We start from the raw sequence: 18,630 nt of genomic DNA, 5'->3' as shown, positions 1-18,630 counted from the left end.
TCTGATATCATTAAAGCTCTCTCGGCATTTCTTCCAAAATGTCCTCTCCGGCTGTGTGCTGTGAAGCATCAGTACAGTCCCAGAAGCCCCCCATTACTATCTGCAAACGGCCTCAGGGGACTTTTCACCCTGCCTGGGGACGATCTGAGCGAAACAGAGGCCATCTCTCTGGGACTTCACCTCTTCTGGAACAGCTGGTCACTGCTGTATGAAACCACCCAAAAAGGAAGGCATACCAATTATTGTCATCCACCGGCTATGGGGTGGAAGCCTCCATCCAACTTTGGCTCTCGCCTGACAAGCAGTAAACGGAAGCAGGATGTTAGCCTCTGTAGCACTCTTTGGCCATAACTTCCAGTTATTGGGTGCCCACTTTATCTTGGTGCCCCACCAGCTGTGACCATGACAGTACAGAATGGGGAGCCATCACCATGGTAACAGCAGATGACTGCAAAGTGTACAAGTCTGCATTTTGAACTTTTTTATACGGTCTGTCAACTGGAGTTTGGAGGCGCTGCAACTGCCGGCTGCTAACTTCACTTAATGACAGCGCGATGTGTTGATGAGGGGATAACGTGAGCATGCATTTTTCATGAGTGCTGCTCTTCAGTTCCTGACCCCTACTGGTCCTCCTCTGGATTAAACATGAAGCAGTGCTTTCATTCTACTATGTTTGGGGTCTTTGTGCTTGCATCAAGCTGTGATAACAGCAAACACAGGAAAAGCGCTAATGAGAGGGATGGGGATGAACCAAACTCAAGAGATGCTACTGAAGTTCGAGTCCATTCACTTCAGTTCAAATTAATTATATTTATAAAGCACTTTTTACAACAAACTTGGTCAGAGAAGAGACTTCCAGAGTTTGGGTCCAGACCCTTAATGAGCAAGCCAAGGGCGATAGTGGTAGGAAAATGTCCCTAAAAGCAAGGGAAAAGTACCACTAAGAGGAACCAGGATCCATATAGGAACAGGCCCTCCTTTGGGCCACATCAGATATTTATTATAAAAAAAGACAATTATGATGAAGCAAATTCTATAAACACACACTCTCCACTTAGAGAGTGCAAGAGAGATCCCCGAGATAAACCAATTACTATTGGGAGAAGTCAATCAAATGTCAGATGATTGATTGGTAGATGTGATGGAAGATCAAGTACACTCAATGTCCATTTACTACTACAAATGCATACTATGTAGCCCCACCCTGAGGGTGCATATTTAAAGACTATAGTCTGCCTGTTGATGCATATTTTTTCTTAATCATCCTCTAGCCTCAGTGACTAAATACCCAAAACTACACTGCACTCATACCAGCACCACACACTGTCATGTCAGTGTCACTGCTGTGCTGGGAATGATCCACCACCCAAATAAAACTGACCCATGGTAAATGTTGGCTGACAAATTGGAGGCTGTCTGTAATTGTTCACCTACAAAGTGGACCTTTAAGATAGATGGAGCTCTTACAGTGACTAGAAGCTTAAAGTAATAAAGAAGTACAATGTAGGGGTTTCTGATAAAGTAGACAGTGGAAGTACAGTATGAGATAGGTGTTTCTTAAAAATGTGACCAGAAAGTGCATATATCAGTGGTTGGCAACCCAAAAGAAGAGCTATTTTGTCATCTTGGCTGTAAATATGTCTCAGTAGGTGCTAATGTGCTAGTATAAGTGAAGAAATTTAGCTCTGCTTCAAGCTTTAGCTCAGCTACAGCCACTTTGCTCACATCTCTGGGGAGAAACTTTTCCAAAACTGGAATAATTTCATGTAAAGTTTCTTTCAATTTCAATGTGCAGCAGGCACCGTTTAAGGTGGAATGGGAAATTGGAATGAGAAAATGGGGAAAGATAAACTGACTTGTAGTGCTTATAAATCCGTTCATATCCAAATTATCGATATTCGTCTTAAATCTTTTTGTTGCCTGTTTCTTTAGCTACTAACTGTGCAGGACTATTATCGGTGTTGCTATGTAACCAGCAGTCACCAGACATCAGGATTGAAGGGTCAATTAGTAGTTATCCATTAACTTCAGCGTTTAAGGTCATTTATTGTTAAAACTGTGTTAGAATGATCAGCAAAGCTTTATTTTACTGCAAGGGATTGTTTTATTTTTACCTACAACTGAATTCTGCTGTGGAGCCACAACAGGGCAGTAAAAGAGGCACATGGTGCCAACCCCTGGTATATACAGAGTGTTAGATAGTAAAAGACAACAGTTACAGATAAGCAGTGTAGTGTTATGCTGTGTTATACATGTTGACATTAGAATCAGAATCAGAATCAAGCTTTACTGGCCGGGTATGCTTACACATACAAGGACTTTGGTTTTGGTTACAGGAGCTCACAGTGCACAGCATCATACAAACATTTATATGTAGAAAATAAGATCAAATAAAAATAAAAATAAATAACATGAAACAAAATAAAATTAAACAAGCATTCCTACCATCACTTATTCAAACTCTCTCACACACACACACACACACACACACACACACACACACATACAGAGTCAAACCTTAAGTTATGTGCCTTAAGTTAAAGTGCTGAGTGCAGCAGCAGTTAAAGGGTGTATAGTGGCAAAGAAAGGGATCAGTTAGGTAACAGTCAGATAAGTGGGGTAATAAGGTGGGTGAGTGAGGTGCTAGAAGAAACACTGGTCTGTGGTGGTGGTTTCAGAGGATGGGCTGTTGAATGTGATAATATATACCAATATATTAAAATAAGAAATTTGCTCTGTGTCCCATAGAAAAACTGCTGTAAGTTATGATAATGCTACTACAAACATTACTGGACTAGTACCAGCATCCCTGTGCGAGGTGATGGTGTTAGTCACAATTATATGCTGAACAGTGTTTTGTACACACATTAATGTGTCTAATGGAGTGTTTTCACTCAAGTTTAAATGTTGCTATCATGAACAATACACTTTCAACTATGAGTGTGTACTGGTTTCCAAACATTAGGCCTTATTCATCACCTGTTCTAAAGAAGAAATTTCTCACTCGTGTAGTTTACTTTTGCGTAGGTTCTGATAATCCCCAATGTTTTCTTACTAGGGATTTTTTCTTAGGTAAGAACAGAATCTACACACTCAAGAGCACAAAAGAGTGAAGAATTCTGCGGTTTAAGAACACATCATGAATCTGACCTTTCTCAAGAACCAATTTAAGAAAACTAGATATTGGTAAATGAGGCCCATTGGGTTTATTCTACTACTACAGCTGGCAGCAAAAGTTGGGAAAATGTCTCTACGCTGGAAGTTGCAGTGCACTGTTAACAGTGCAGGTAGTGGAAGGATTTTCTGCCAGTGCCTCATTGACAAGAAAAGTGGAACACAGTTTACCCTCAGTCTTCTACCATGATAATGTAAACTAGGGATGCACGATAGTTTCAAAGTCATATCAGTATTGGCACATGGTTCAAACTGATATTTTATAATGTATTTAATGCACTCCAGAACAGTGGACAATTTGCTGACACTGGACTACTGTGCTAAAGTATCTGGACCCTATTAATTTCCTATTTCTATATCAGCACTGGCAATATCAGATATTTCCCCCAAATTCCTGTATAAGTGAATCCCTAATGAAAGAGCAGAATAAGGCAGGTGCATAAAATCCATAAACAGATTAGGAGTGCATGAAACGAAACGCAAATTAGAACACGAATTGAAAAGGAAAGTGATAACTGCCTATTCATTCAAATCTATAGAACATCCAGGTGAGGATTCCCATTACAGCAGAAGATTCTGATCTGTATGTTTTCCACAGACATCACTGCTAAGGAGTTCATGGAGCGGCGAGGAGGCTTACGGAGCAGATATGAACTTCTGGGGGACTTCCTGTCAGAGATGCTCTCTGTAGGCCCAGATGACATTAACATCTTCAGCCTCATGGAAGTACGGGACAGAACTGTGGATGTGCGCTTCTCCGTGCACACCTCCCCCTTCTTGCGCGCCGAGAGGCTACATGGATACCTCGCCGCACATAAACAGAAGGTAAGGCGTCCAGAGGAAGGGGCTTGTAAGTCCCAGCCTTCATTATGTATGGATGTGGATGCATAATGCTGAGTATTGGCAAAGTCTCAGATGGTAGAACATTTCCTTATTCAGGATCCGCAATGCACAGTGCAATAAACATTGGGAGAATTAGCCTTAATGTGTGGTTTGCATTGCAGGAGCTGATTACAGCTTGGTAATAGGCATTCAGAGTAATTGTGAAAGTAGCTCTTTTGTTCCCTGCTTTTCTTTCTTGTAAGTGCCAGAAATATTCATCTTTGAAATCTGCACCATGCTTTTTTTTTGGCTGTTCCATTTGTAAGCTTTGTTTGGGTGATAATTAATTGCTGTTGCCATTGGCAAGTTATAGGCTAGCTTTGTCTACAAATGTAGCTATAAATATATGATCTGTCAAACAGAAACAGGAATAGAAATAGAAATGCAACTGTTAGAACATCAGTATCAGTTACCCAAGCTAGTGCTGCTGTCACCCTTGCCTGTTGATTATAGGTCTGTAACATGAGTTACTTTACCTTCAGCCCACAGAAATAAGTTGAAAAACCTTTCCTTCAGCTTAATTACTCAACTTGAAAAGCCTTTCATGATCGTTCTGCCACTGGCTATCCTTTTGTTTGTGTGAAATGAGTGTGTGCGTGCCTCTCCTATGCTAGAATAAACCTAGCTAAGCCTAGAGAAATGGAGGAAAGCTTCAGGTGCCGTTTGCCAGCAGTTCATTTGAATGCGCTTGGGCCTCGGAGGAAAGACATTGATCAGTATGAGACGTGAAGCGTGACGTGGCGAGTGAGCGATCGAGAGCGAAGTAACAGTGAGAGAGCAAGAAAGAAGGAGCGGGGAGATGAGGAGGAGGAGGAGGACAGCCGGCAAAGGCTGGGGATATTAATGTTTGGAATTCTAATGCCGGGAAATACCAGACAGAAGGCACACTCGCTCCTCTTATTCTCTCTCATCCGCTCTCTCTCGCTCTCTTGCCTCCGCTTGTTCTTCCTTTCATTACTCAGGGCTGAAAGTTTGGGCAGGAGAAAGTGAATGTTTACCTAGATGGACTCATTAATATGGAGAGCGTGCCTCACTCCACCTGTTGTAATTGGAACAGCCGTGGAAAGATGAAACTGTTTTTGTTGTTGTTGTGGGTGTTGTTGTTTTCAGAGAATGAAAAGTTGACTACCAGGTAGTAGATATAAGTAAACAGAAAGGTGTCCTGAACATAGCAGATCCATACACTTCCATTTAAAATTTGGAGCTAGTCTTTTCTTGTTGGGCGGCAGTTGTTAAGCTGAGCGAGACCACTTCATTAGTCAATTGTAGGGGCTGGGCACCCAATTGTTAAGCAAAAATCAAACCAACTTTTTACCACAGCATTTTAAGTCCATCTTTTACCATCTTGGCTGTAAATATGTCTTAGTCTGTGCTAATGCCCTAGTATAGACAAATTAAATTAATATAAATGAAAATGCAGACTTTGCTCTGCTTTAAGCTTTAGCTCAGCTATAGCAGCTTTTCTCACATCTCCGGCAGGAAACCTTTCCACAGAAGTGGGGTAGTTTCTTATAAAATGTGTTTGATTTTTTTTAGGAGCTTAAGTCATATTCTCATATGCCAGCTTGCCTGAGGCGCCAGAATGTAACCGTGGCACCATTTAGGGTGGAACGGGAAAATTTGAATGAGAAGCTGGCTACAGCTTCATGACAGTTTCTCTCTGCAAAATAATGTATCAGGAAACCAGTTGGAGTGGTGGTAAATGCAAATACATGTCCATATGTCTCCAAATTGTTGCTGCATGTTGCTGACCTCTGGTGTCTGACATTAACTGAAAGTTAGCTTTTGTTGTTTATTCTTTTGGATTCACATTTAATCTTAATGCTGACATAAACACATGGCCTGTGATGTTTCAATATGACCTATCTGGGGTAATTTGAAGAAATTGCACAGATACTTTATCCTATACAAATCAGGCAATCAAATGCCTTACAGTCATATTACAGCACCTCCTTGGATAAAACCAATCCAGCTTGAATAGGGCTTTAAATAATGTTGTCTAAAATGTACGTGACGCTAGACTGAACATTTTGGAATCACTTGTAGTTGTTGTTGTTCCCATCCTAGGGAAATACAATATACAGTATCAATAAGACTGCTTGAACTTCTGATGCTACATTCACCTCCCTCTGCAACATCATTAAACTGTTGCTCTGGATAAGAGCATCTGCTAAATGTGAATGTAGTAATGGTATTAATAAGTGTTTTATTCAATTACAGCCTATAAATTCCAGATTGAAACATTACAAACTAAACAAACAGCAAAAAGTTATTAAATGATGAATAAAAATAACCAAATGGTGTAGAGTACTATTCAAAATACTGGAATCACTTGTCATATGAACAGTTGTTATTTGAATTTAAATACATTATACAATTTACAAATATGAATATTTAATAAACTAGATCTCAGAATGTATTTTAGCTATTGCACTGTTTTTGTATTTCTGTTCATACTGTTTAAAATGTGTAGTCCCTTAATTGCATATTTGTAATTTATATCAGATATCAGAAAATACCTTTAGCTTTAGTGTTTTTCAATGTTTTCTAAATTGATATTTATAATTACTTTGGATACTTTGCTGTATTAATAATTGGTTTATGCTATTCAGAATTAATGTATACATAATGCATAGGCTGAAATATTATAACTAATATAAATATTATAACTAACTAAATATCAGCTGGTATTTCTAGATGTTTTATACAATATTTCATGTTTTTTGGGGGGTGGGCAAACTAAAAATTTTAAATGATAAAGAAAAACACAAAGTGTTCATCTATTTATATACTTAACTAACTAGCATAAAACATACTTTTTAAAAATAGAATGTGAAATTTCACTACTAAAATAAAAAGTGAAAATGTGTTGCACTGCTACAAGTGAATGGTGATCCCAGGTACTAATGTGGGAATCCTGTTTTACGAATCTGCGTTTGGGTTTCAATAACATCTTTTCAGTAAAAGGTGTTGTGTTTATGTACTTGTCCAGTGTATTAATTTCCAGTCTGTCCATATATGATACATTTTCTATCAATCCACCTGCTTTGATAGTTGTTTACTTCAAGTACAAAGCATTTTGGATGCTAAGGATTATTATAATTCTATTATAAATGTTATACAGCTTTCTATATTACTATGAAGTGTGATCTACAGCTCATCAGTTTATCTGAACTCCTTAAACTTCCTGCAAAGTGTGAACCCTGTCAGACTTGGCTTGTTTGCTTGCGTTAAAAGAAAAGGTGAGATGTGGATGGGAGGGAAGAGACTGAGACACATTAAAGCCTCTCAGAATCGCGTGTAATTGCGCGGCTCTATTTTTGGCGGTTGTGACGGCTGTTTGTGGGTTGGGTGAAGTAGGGCATGATATAAGCTCAGAGCGGATGATGAGAGGAAGACAGAGACAGAGAGAGGGCCCTCGTGTCGCTAACTTTTAAATGATGCTTAATCCTCTTCCATGATCTCTTAAAGTTTAAACCCCCCACCCCCATATCTTTCACAGCTTTCATTGCAACCCCCCCCCCCCCCAGGCTTTAAAGATCCTAGGATTCCCCTGTGGCTCTGCTGGAGTAAGGGAAGAGAATTGAGGCATACGTTGCTCATCTCCCTGGGGTTCATTCTTTCCATCCTGCCCTCTTAACCCCCTGCCTCAACACACTCACACACACCTTTGTGAAGTGTCAGAGATGGTGTAAATGCTCACTGACAGGTGGAAAGGAGAAGAGGAAAGCCCCACCCACCCCTGTGGTGCTGGAGAGCTATAGCGAAGGAGACAGAAAGCAAACGTGTGAAAAACATGGAGAACGCTGCTCATTTGCAGGGAAGCTTGTTATCTGTTGTATGTTAGAGGTGAAATTTGAATGAAGATGTGGTGCAACAAGAAATGTCCTCATACATGTTCTGGTTCACCAGGATTAAAACGTTTGTCATAATAATAAATGTGTGTCATAATAGTAATTGTCATTTCTAAAGTTATTATTCAATAACAAATTAAATCTGTAGATTAGATACACAACTAAAGTCAGAGTTTTCTGACAATGCTTTTGGCTAAAAACGTTCGAGAGCTGCAGCCCCAAAGAGCCTTACATGGATGGAACATTGAGATATGCTACTGTGAAAACCTGTCCCAGAGGAACGTTTTATCGCTGAAATGTTGATCTTTTATAGCTCCAGAGACTTAATCATGATTCTCCCAAGATTCCATTAGGCAAAATATCATTAGACAGGAAGGAGACTTGGAGACTGGTAAAAAGAATAATAATACAAACCCAGTTACAAAAAGTTTCAAAAAAGTAGGAAACCTGTATTGTTGACCTGTATTCCTTTCAAAACAGTACAAAGATGTACTGTTCTAAAAAGCTGGGATGGAGCATGGAATCATTTAGAAAGTGAGGACACCAGTTTTTGTAGTTGTGAAAGTGGAAGTTTTCCCATTTGTGGTCGCTGCTGTCAGAACAAAACCTCCAAAATGGTAACTTTACAGGAGAAGGAAAAAAATTACTTTACAATTAAAGTCAGTGAAACCAGAAATATAATAATTTATTATTATTAAAAATAGATACGAGGTTTTGTTCTGACAACAGCGATATAACACTTCAACTGCTCAACAGTCCAGGGTCTCCATCTTTGTATATTGTGCTTAATAATTGCTCCACAAGTTTTCAAAGGGAGACAAGTCTGGACTGCAGGCAGGCCAGTCTAGCACCTCCCCTCTCTTACTGCAAACCCACGCTTTTGTAACATATGCAGAATTTGTTTGTCCCTTAAAAAGACATTGTTTATAAGACAGCATATGTCTCCTGCTAAATGCATATGTGCCCCTCAGCATTAATGGTGCTTTCACAGAAGTGCAAGTTACCCACTAACACACTCCAATTCCATGACAGACGTTGACTTTTGCACTTTTTGCGGAGAACGTGACATCCATTATTTCCAAAAACGATTTGAAAGGTGGATTCATCAGACCACTGCAGGCTTCCACTTTGTGTCAGTTTGATCTTTAGATGATCTTTAGTCCAGAACAGTCAGTCAGCATAATTCCTGCACGTTGTTAATGTATGCCTTCACCCTTGCAGTCTGCAAGTTGCATTTATAGATGCAGTGACAAAGTGTGTTGACTAACAAGGTTTTTTCTGAAGTATTCCCGAACTCATGTGGTTATAATCATTACCAACGCATATCAGTTTTTAATGCAGTGCCGTCTGAGGGACTGAAGGCCAGGAGTATTCAGTTTTGGTTTTTGGCCTCACCCTTTAAGGGCAGAGATGAAGTCTTTTACCAATATTATTGACAGAAAATGGTGAAATCCCCAAATTCCTTGTCGTTGCACGTTGAGTAACATTGTTGGACTATTCACTCATGCAGTTTTCTGCAGTGTGACTAAGCCTTCCATGAATACTCTTTTATTTAGTCACTTGTTTAGCTTTTTGGTCTTTTCATGAATTTGCCGGTCTTCCATTGACCCTGTCCTGAATTTTTGGGAATGTGTTGCATCAAATTTGGAATTAGCATATATGTACCATAATCAATAGAGTTTATAAAGTAAGATATTACAGATATCTTCTTTGTGCTGTTTTTGATCAAATATCTGTAAAAAGCAGTTTCCTGGAATTGGGTTTGTAATCATTATTCATAGCATTAATATTGAGAAGGCTTTTATTCTGAGAAATGGTTGTGTTCATTTTGAGAGTGCTGTCATTCACAGACTAACATGAGTATTATTATCTTACATTAGTTAGTTTGCAAAACCGAGTACAATGCATGACTTTATCACGATGTTTATTTAAACTCAGACGCTACATTATAGCATGTTATGATCTATTCTGTTTGATGCAAATTATGTTAAAAGTCATAACTGTTTATGTCATGTAGACTGTTAGAAATAAAGGTTCTGTGCAGGTACATTTTTCGTTCATCAAGGTTCAAACAATGTAAATGTGGCCTTAGAGGTACAAGAGTGTTTTTAATTTCCAACTGTGTACCTTAACTAAGTTTTCCCAGGTGAAAAGTACATATTGTACCTTTTCATAACTTGATTTTTAAAACAGAACAATAAAATAAAAAGCCTGGAGACAAGACAGGGTGTGTGGAGTAAACAACTAAGAAAACATCATTTTAATGGATTATGGTACAGTTATGCTGTCTGAATAAAAGTACTGGGATGTACCCTGGAGGGTATCACCTCAGTGACTAGAGGGGAACTGCCACAGTGACAGGTTTGTACCATTTTTCCTGAGAGTACATATTATGCTTTCAGCCTTTCAGCCCCCCAGCTTAACCCCCAAAATACATTCCCACATACCTGATGCTCTATATTAGTGTATATTCACTATATTATAATATAATACATTATTATTAGCACTAGACTACTCACCATTTCTAACTCTTTTATGTAATATATTAAGCTTTTGAGAAAATCAAGCTGTTACTAAATGATAAAAGATACACTGTAATGATCTATTTACACTAATTTGTTGTCCAGTTATCTGCCTTTAATGTTTGATGACTTTTCAGATATGAGACGTTCTGCATATTATCTTTATTCTAACTTTATTTTTAATGCTTTACAGCTTTCTCAGTAATTATGGAACTATTCCTGACACATCAAAAATGCATACATTTTTTTATTTTACTTTTCCAAATATACACTATACACTGTGTGCACAACTATTAGACAAGTGAGTATTTTGACCATATTATCATTTTTAGGCATATTTTCTAACTCCAAACTGGATAAACTCGAATGCTGAATGGATTTAAGCATAGCAGGTGATGTGTATCTGTGTAATGAGGGCCTAAGGAGGTCAACACCCTATATCAAGGTGTGCATAATTATTAGGCAGTTTTTTCTTTAGGCAAAATGGGCCAAAAAAGAGATTGAACTGACTCTGAAAAGCCAAAAATGACCAAAAGTCTCTCAGAGGGATGCAGAACTCTTGAAATTGCTATGATATTGGGGCGTGATCACAGAACCATCAAACGTTTTGTTGCAAATAGTCAACAGGGTCGCAAGAAACGTGTTGAGAAAAAAAGACGCAAAATAACTGCCAAGGATTTGAGAAGAATCAAGTGTGAAGCTACCAGGAACCCATTATCTTCCAGTTCTGTCATATTCCAGAACCTAGCTGGAGTATCAAGAAGTACAAGATGTTCAGCACTCAGAGACATGGCCAAGGTAAGGAAGGCTCAAACCCAACCACCACTGAACAAGACACATAAGCTGAAGTGTCTAGACTGGTCCAAGAAGAATCTGAAGACAGATTTTTCAAAGGTTTTATGGACTGATGAAATGAGAATGACTCTTGACGGACCAGATGGATGGGCCTGTGGCTGGATCAGTAACGGGACAGAGCTCCACTTCGAGTCAGACGCTAGCAAGGTGGAGGTGGGGTACTGGTATGGGCTGGTATTATTAAAGATGAGCTGGTTGGACCTTCTGCTCTGCGATGGACTGGCGACCTGTCCAGGGTGTATCCTGCCTTTCGCCCGAAGACTGCTGCTCCATTTACAGTGAAGGAAAACAGTACACCTCTCTGAACAGGGTCTGGGAGGCTGTGGTTTCTGCTGCACAAAAAATTGATCATCAACAGATCAAGAAACTGACCAACTCCATGAATGGAAGGCTTATCACTGTTATTGAAAAGAAGAGTTCTATATTGGTCACTAATTTTTTTTTTATTTCTCTGAAATGTTCATTGGAAAGCTTTGAGTTGTTTGTTTATAATTCTCACTTGAACAGATGAAAATAAAGTGAGATGGGAAAATGTGTGTTTTTCATTTAGCTGCATACATCTGCACCATTATAGCTGCCCAATAAATGTGCACATATAGATATTCTCCTTAGAAAAACAAAACTTCACTTTATTTTTCTTAAACATTCATGTTTGAGGTTTATTAACATTTTGCATTAACCAATTAATAATCCTCAGAAATAAGACTTGCCTAATAATTGTGCACACAGTGTATTCCCAAAGGTATTTGTTCATTTGCCTTCACACGCATATGAACTTGAGTGACATCCCGTTCTTAATCCATAAGGTTTAATATGATGTCGGCCCACCCTTTGCAGCTATAACAGCTTCAACTCTTCTGGGAAGGCTTTCCACAAGGGTTAGGAGTGTGTTTCTGGGAATTTTTGACCGTTCTCCCAGAAGTACGTTTATGAGGTCAGACACTGATGTTTGATGAGAAGGCCTGGCTTGCAGTCTCCACTCTAATCCATCCTAAAGGTGTTCTATCAGGTTGAGCTCAAGACTGTGCAGGTCAGTCAAGTTCTTCCATACCAAACTAGCTCATCCATGTCTTTATGGACTTTGCTTTGTGCACTGGTGTGCAGTCATGTTGGAACAGGAAGGGGCCATCCCCAAAATCTCTTGGTCTGCTGAAGCATTAAGACTTGTGTTGGATCTGAGCTCTCTAGGGAGGGGTAGATCTCCAAGGCCAGGACTGGGCACCCATGTTCTATAGCATCACCCCAAAGAACCCTTCTTTGTTGAATGTACTTTAAATATGTTAGTGTTTATATGATTTGAAGCCTATGAAATTTTGAGTAGTATCATATTAGAGTCATTTCATACAGGCACCTGCAACAAAATTAGTTAGATATTATAATAAATTGATTGCAAACTTATTAACTTTTTTTAGGGCATATCTTTGCTCTGGCATGCAAATGATGCAGGTTGTGTCAGAATATCAGGGCTGGTAAAGCTCTCGGGTGAACAGCAGTTGAGGTGTTAGGGGAGTTTGAGAAAATTGAGCTGGAACTGTTGCGCCGCTTCTTCGAGCTCAGTCAGGAGCCAGCTCTCATTCTTAATCTGCTTGCGTCTCTGTGCAGGTGGCTACACCACGAGAAAGGTGACAAGGAATAATGATAATTAGAGGAAATCCGCTTACGGGCTACACTGTGGCAGCCGCAGTCATTTTTACTGAGATATCACTCACTCAGAGACTCTGTCAGAAAGTGCTAGTAATTATATGTGCAGAATGAAAGCACGTAGTGTCTAGATTTTTCCCTTTTGCAGAGGTTCTTCTGGTGGAGGCTCGTCGTCCTGCGGTTCTTTCCGAGACTTTTGCTGTTTTGAAATGGCTTCTGCAGCTTTAATGTTTGCAAGTGTTGTCCTGCTGGCTGCCACACCTGTTGCTCATTAGAGCTGATGTTACTGCGGCAGCTCCTGCAGTAAGAGTAGGGAGAGAGAGGGCCTATCAGAGGCAGAGCAGTGCAGCCGTGCGTGTGATTTTACTGTTCTAGGCTTGAGTATGTGTTATTCTCCTCTCATGTTCCTGCCAGCCTGCTTCTCTTCCTTTATGTGACTCATCATCCTTGCTCACTGCACTCACTCTAGTTTTTTCTTTCTTTCTCTTTTTTTTTTTTTCTTTCTTTAAGCACAATATGCTTAGCAAAACGTGTGTCACATTCCAGCTTGAGAGAAGAAGGCTGATCAAGCCACGGGTCCAACCTGAAGGATTCTTTCTCTCAGCAGGCAGTGACAGGAAGTTCCATCTCTCTTTTCTCTCTTATCCTCTCGTCTGCCTGCATGCGTGGATCTTGTTCCCCCATTCTACGCCTCCCCAGGGTGTCCTTCTGTGTTATCATGCTGCCTCTGTGGACTGGCTGCCCTCAGGGAATTGTGGGTATTGTAGTTCTGGTCCCTGTGGGTCCCTTCAGAAAGCACTGTTTGGAAATGAGCTGACAGTGGCATCGGGCACGGAGCACTTCTGCCATGTGGAGACAGCCGAAGGATAGAGAGAGAATTTAGAGGGAAAAAAGAGGAGAGAGAGTGGAGAGGGGGAAGGGGTAGAACAAGAACAAAGAAAGCAAGAATGGACAAGAGAAAAGAGAGAGGAAGAAAGGACTAGAAGGGAGAGAGAGAGTGAGAGAGAGATGTGGGGGCAACAGAAGGAGGGTGTGGGTAAAAGAAGGAGAGATGGAGACAGAGAGTAAGAGTGAAATAAGGAAGACAGAGAGAGAGAAAAGGAAAGAAAAGGAATGTGAAAAGAGAATGAGAGGGAGAACAGCAGCTGTGAAGGAAGGGACACAGAAGAGATAAAAGAGATGAAAAGTGAGAGAAAGAAACAGAAAAAAGGAAAAAACAGAGGAAGAGAGAAGAGAAAGAAAGAAAGCAAAAGAAGGGACAAAAAGTGAAAGAGAGAGGGAGATAGAGGAAGTCAGAGACAAAAATAAGATAGAAAGAGAAAACGGGACAGAGAGAGAAGAAGAGTGAAAGAGATGAAAAGAGGGAGAGAAGGAGGGACAGGGAGATGCAGTGAGAGAGAAAGATGGAAAAGGAGAGAGAAATAGATAGAGAGAGAGAGCAAGGGAGAAACTAAGAGAAAAAAAGAAGAGTGAAAAACAGAGAGAGGAGAGGAAGAGGTAGAGCAAGAGAAAAGGGGGGAACAAATAAAGGAAGTGAGAGAGAGAAAGATTAGAGGACTAGAAGGGAGGGAGAGAGAGTGAGAGAGAGATGGGGGCAAGTGAAAGGGAGAGAAATAGAGAGGGAGACAGAGTAAGAGGTAAAGACAGCAAGAGGGAGAGGAAATGAATGAGAGTGAAAAACAGGGCGAATGAAAGGTGGGAAGGGAGGGATGAAAGAGGGAGAAGGAGAGTTGAAGAGAAACAGAAACAGAAAAGGAAATTCAGAGAGGGAAAGAGAGAGAAGAGAGATGGAAGGGTAGAGCAAGAGAGGAAAGAAAAATAGAAAGCAAAAGAATGAACAAAGAAAAGTGAAAGAGAGAGGGAGGGAGAGGAAGTGAGAGACAAAAAATAAGGAACAGAGAGTGGACAGAGGGGACAGAGAGAAGAAGAGTGAAAGAGAAAGGGAGAGAACAAAGAACTCAAGTGGATGAGAGAGAAAAAAGTGAGTGAGAGAGAGATAAAGATAAATAATTTACTCTTAGTGCAACTTTGCATTGTAACTGGAATGGTAAGGTTATGCTCTGTCCTCCTTCTCTAAAACATATTCTGGATCAGCACCTAATGTCAACTAAATATAATTAATATGAATATAATAAATATTATAATCATATACATTATTAAATGAAAATATAATATTTAGCAATCTGCCCTCAGGATGTTAGAATTTTACAACCAACAAACACCAGCGCACAAATATTACCCAGTTAGGCCATCATGGAAAGATCAATGATTAGCAGATTTTATTCAAACATATATGCAGGAGTGGTTTCAACCTGTGGGCCCCTCAAAAAATGTGTGATAATATAGCCAGTTAAACAAATGTTACCGTAAATATGACGGCCATTGAGTTTTCTGGCAAAATGTTAGTTATCCCTATATTTTTAGTGCAAACGTAAGCTAAAATGAATGAAAAGCAGCAGTGAATATGTAGCTCTGGGGTTTACGTGGAAACTGCAGACGAGTAACTACAGGTCTGTGCTGTTTGCTCAGGGTTCTTTTCAAATGAAGCTCTAAAGCCTGACAGTTTACACCATCACTTGGAGATTAAACATAACAAATATATATCTAAACCTGTCCAATTAAGCAGATAGAGAAAGAGAGAGAGAAAGGTAAACAGATTGAGAGAATGAAAGAGAGAAAAAAATTGAGAGACATTGAAAGCAAGAGAGAGAAAGGAAGAGGTTGATTAGATTCCCTTTTATTTAGCATCGGACCATCTCTCTCTCTCTCTCTCTCTATCTCACTCTCTCTCTCTCTCTCTTTCTCTTTCTGTCTCACTCTCTCTCTCTCTCTCTCTCTCTCTCTCTCTCTCTATCTCACTCTCTCTCTCTCTCTCTTTCTCTTTCTGTCTCACTCTCTCTCTCTCTCTCTCTCTCTCTATCTCACTCTCTCTCTCTCTCTTTCTCTTTCTGTCTCACTCTCTCTCTCTCTCTCTCTCTCTCTCTCTATCTCACTCTCTCTCTCTCTCTCTCTTTCTCTTTCTGTCTCACTCTCTCTCTCTCTCTCTCTCTCTCTCTCTCTCTATCTCACTCTCTCTCTCTCTCTTTCTCTTTCTGTCTCACTCTCTCTCTCTCTCTCTCTCTATCTCACTCTCTCTCTCTCTTTCTCTTTCTGTCTCACTCTCTCTCTCTCTCTCTCTCTCTCTCTCGCTCTCTCTCTCGCTCTCTCTCTCGTTCTGTCTCACTTTCTCTCTCTCTCTCTCGCTGTCTCTCTTTCTCTTTCTGTCTCACTTTCTCTCTCTCTCTCTCTCTCGCTCTCTCTCTCTCTCTCCCTCTCTCTCGCTCTTTCTCTTTCTGTCTCTCTCTCTCTCTCGCTCTCTCTCTCTCGCTCTCTCTCTTTCTCTTTCTGTCTCACTCTCTCTCTCTCTCTCTCTCTCTCTCTCTCTCTCTCTCTCTCTCTCTCTTTCTGTCTCACTTTCTCTCTCTCTCTCTCGCTCTCTCTCTTTCTCTTTCTGTCTCACTTTCTCTCTCTCTCTCTCTCGCTCTCTCTCTTTCTCTTTCTGTCTCACTTTCTCTCTCTCTCTCTCGCTCTCTCTCTCTTTCTGTCTCACTTTCTCTCTCTCTCTCTCGCTCTCTCTCTTTCCCTTTCTGTCTCACTTTCTCTCTCTCTCTCTCTCTCGCTCTTTCTCTTTCTGTCTCTCTCTCTCTCTCTCGCTCTCTCTTTCTCTTTCTGTCTAACTTTCTCTCTCTCTCGCTCTCTCTCACTCGCTCTCTCTCGCTCTTTCTCTTTCTGTCTCTCTCTCTCTCTCGCTCTCTCTTTCTCTTTCTGTCTCACTTTCTCTCTCTCTCTCGCTCTCTCTCGCTCGCTCTCTCTCTCGCTCTCTCTTGCTCTTTCTCTTTCTGTCTCTCTCTCTCGCTCTCTCTCTCGCTCTCTCTCGCTCTTTTTCTTTCTGTCTCTCTCTCTCTCTCTCGCTCTCTCTTTCTCTTTCTGTCTCACTTTCTCTCTCTCTCTCGCTCTCTCTCTCGCTCTCTCTCTCTCTCGCTCTCTCTCTCGCTCTCTCTCTCTCTCTCGCTCTCTCTCTCTCTTTCTGTCTCACTTTCTCTCTCTCTCTCGCTCTCTCTCTCTCTTTCGCTCTCTCTTTCTCTTTCTGTCTCACTTTCTCTCTCTCTCTCGCTCTCTCTCTCTCTCTCTCTCTCTCTCTCGCTCTCTCTCTCGCTCTCGCTCTCTCTCTCGCTCTCTCTCTCTCTCGCTCTCTCTCTCGCTCTCTCTCTCTCTCTCGCTCTCTCTCATGTTCCCATGCTCCATCTGGCTGGTGTGAGGTATGAGGGTCTGGTTGGGTGTTTCGGAGCTCAGATGAAATGAATCCTTTTTGCAGTGGTTAACCTTGCAGGTAATACATGCAAATCACCTCCTCAGCAGGCATTAGCACATGAAAGTGGCAGTGAGAGGCCTATGCGCCCGACGCTGGCCCACACTTTGTATGTTAAATAGAAAGCCCCCCGGGCCCAGCGGACGATGGTGGGAGGCTGGGATGGAGAGCTAAGAGAGTACTGGATGTTTAACTCGTGGTGTCGTAGAACATTTTAACCTTTAAATACTGCACATTTGAGCGCCATCAGAAGCTCAGATAGAAACAGCTGTCAGATGTACGGGGTGAACCGCTGAGCAATATACTGTGAAGGAATGAATGAATAAATGTGTGGTCAGTTGGGCAGGCCAATTCGAGCAGATGCAGTAGGCCATGCAGTAGGTTTTTGGGCATTTGATTACAATCACTTACCCAGTCAGAGACTAGACTAGCTCTTTTTTCCATGAACGATTTATGATAGGGCTTTATCAGTGGGTAGTTTCTGACAACAGGATCACTGTTGGCTGGAAATTCTAGGTTGGCAGAATATTCCCAACCCAGCAGGTGTTTAAAAACCACAGCAACCACATGGCAGTGTCACTGCTGTGTTGGGAATAGTCTACCACCCAAATAATCTCTGGTTAGCAGTGGTGGTCCTATGGTGGTTGAGGGGGGCTGATGAATTGTGCAACAACAGATGTACATAGTCTACAGTCAGAAATGCTAAACCTACAAAATGGGCCTATATGGTAGGTGTTTTTGATAAGATGGCCAGTGCAGGCACTTTACTGAAGGATATCATTTATAAGGTTACATGACACCTACATAAACCTTTCATGACAACTGACATAAACATTTACAAACATGTATGTGGACCATTCTTCATTCTAAAGGAGACTAAGCAACCCTACTTTTAAATAGCTGATCTTTCATTACTAAAAAAGGCATCTCACTTTCTGCCAGGCTAAATCCCATACAATAATGTGAAATTAACACACCATTAGGTGGCTGCTAGGTGGGAGAAAGGCTACCATTTCAATGAGAGGGGTCTGATTGCAGAGCCACAGAGCCGCAGTTTTACTATAGTGGTTTCAGGCCAGTGGAGCTCATGCGCAGTAGTGCCATATAAAACCTTTACAGGACAGTTGAGTGTTTCGAGTGTCCCATTAGTATTTCAACCAGAGTTCAGTCTCCTCATTTGTAACATCTCCGATGTAAACAGAGACTGTTTTTGCTGATTATATATGTCGCCATGCATATTACCTTTCAGGAAGGGAGACCATCACCAATATACCAATCAACCAATGCTAACCGGTTAAACCATAAGACAAAGCAGTTTACATAACCATCAGAAACTGAAAGAAACACGTAATGG

General features: G+C 40.8%; 1 protein-coding gene across 1 annotated transcript in view; it reads left to right on the top strand.

Moving 5' to 3' along the window:
• The window catches only part of si:ch211-186j3.6 (neural-cadherin), a 374,937-nt gene that overhangs the window by 259,789 nt on the left and 96,518 nt on the right, over positions 1–18,630 (top strand). The window contains exon 21 of the mRNA XM_017723303.2: positions 3,773–3,999. Within this exon, the coding sequence (XP_017578792.1) occupies positions 3,773–3,999 (227 nt within the window). The remainder of the gene's footprint in view (positions 1–3,772; positions 4,000–18,630) is intronic.

This window comes from Pygocentrus nattereri, chromosome 25, assembly GCF_015220715.1.
Source record: "Pygocentrus nattereri isolate fPygNat1 chromosome 25, fPygNat1.pri, whole genome shotgun sequence".
NCBI classification, from domain to species: domain Eukaryota; kingdom Metazoa; phylum Chordata; class Actinopteri; order Characiformes; family Serrasalmidae; genus Pygocentrus; species Pygocentrus nattereri.
The sequence above is the reverse complement of the archived record's forward strand: the minus strand, read 5'-3'. Positions and strand labels throughout refer to the sequence as shown.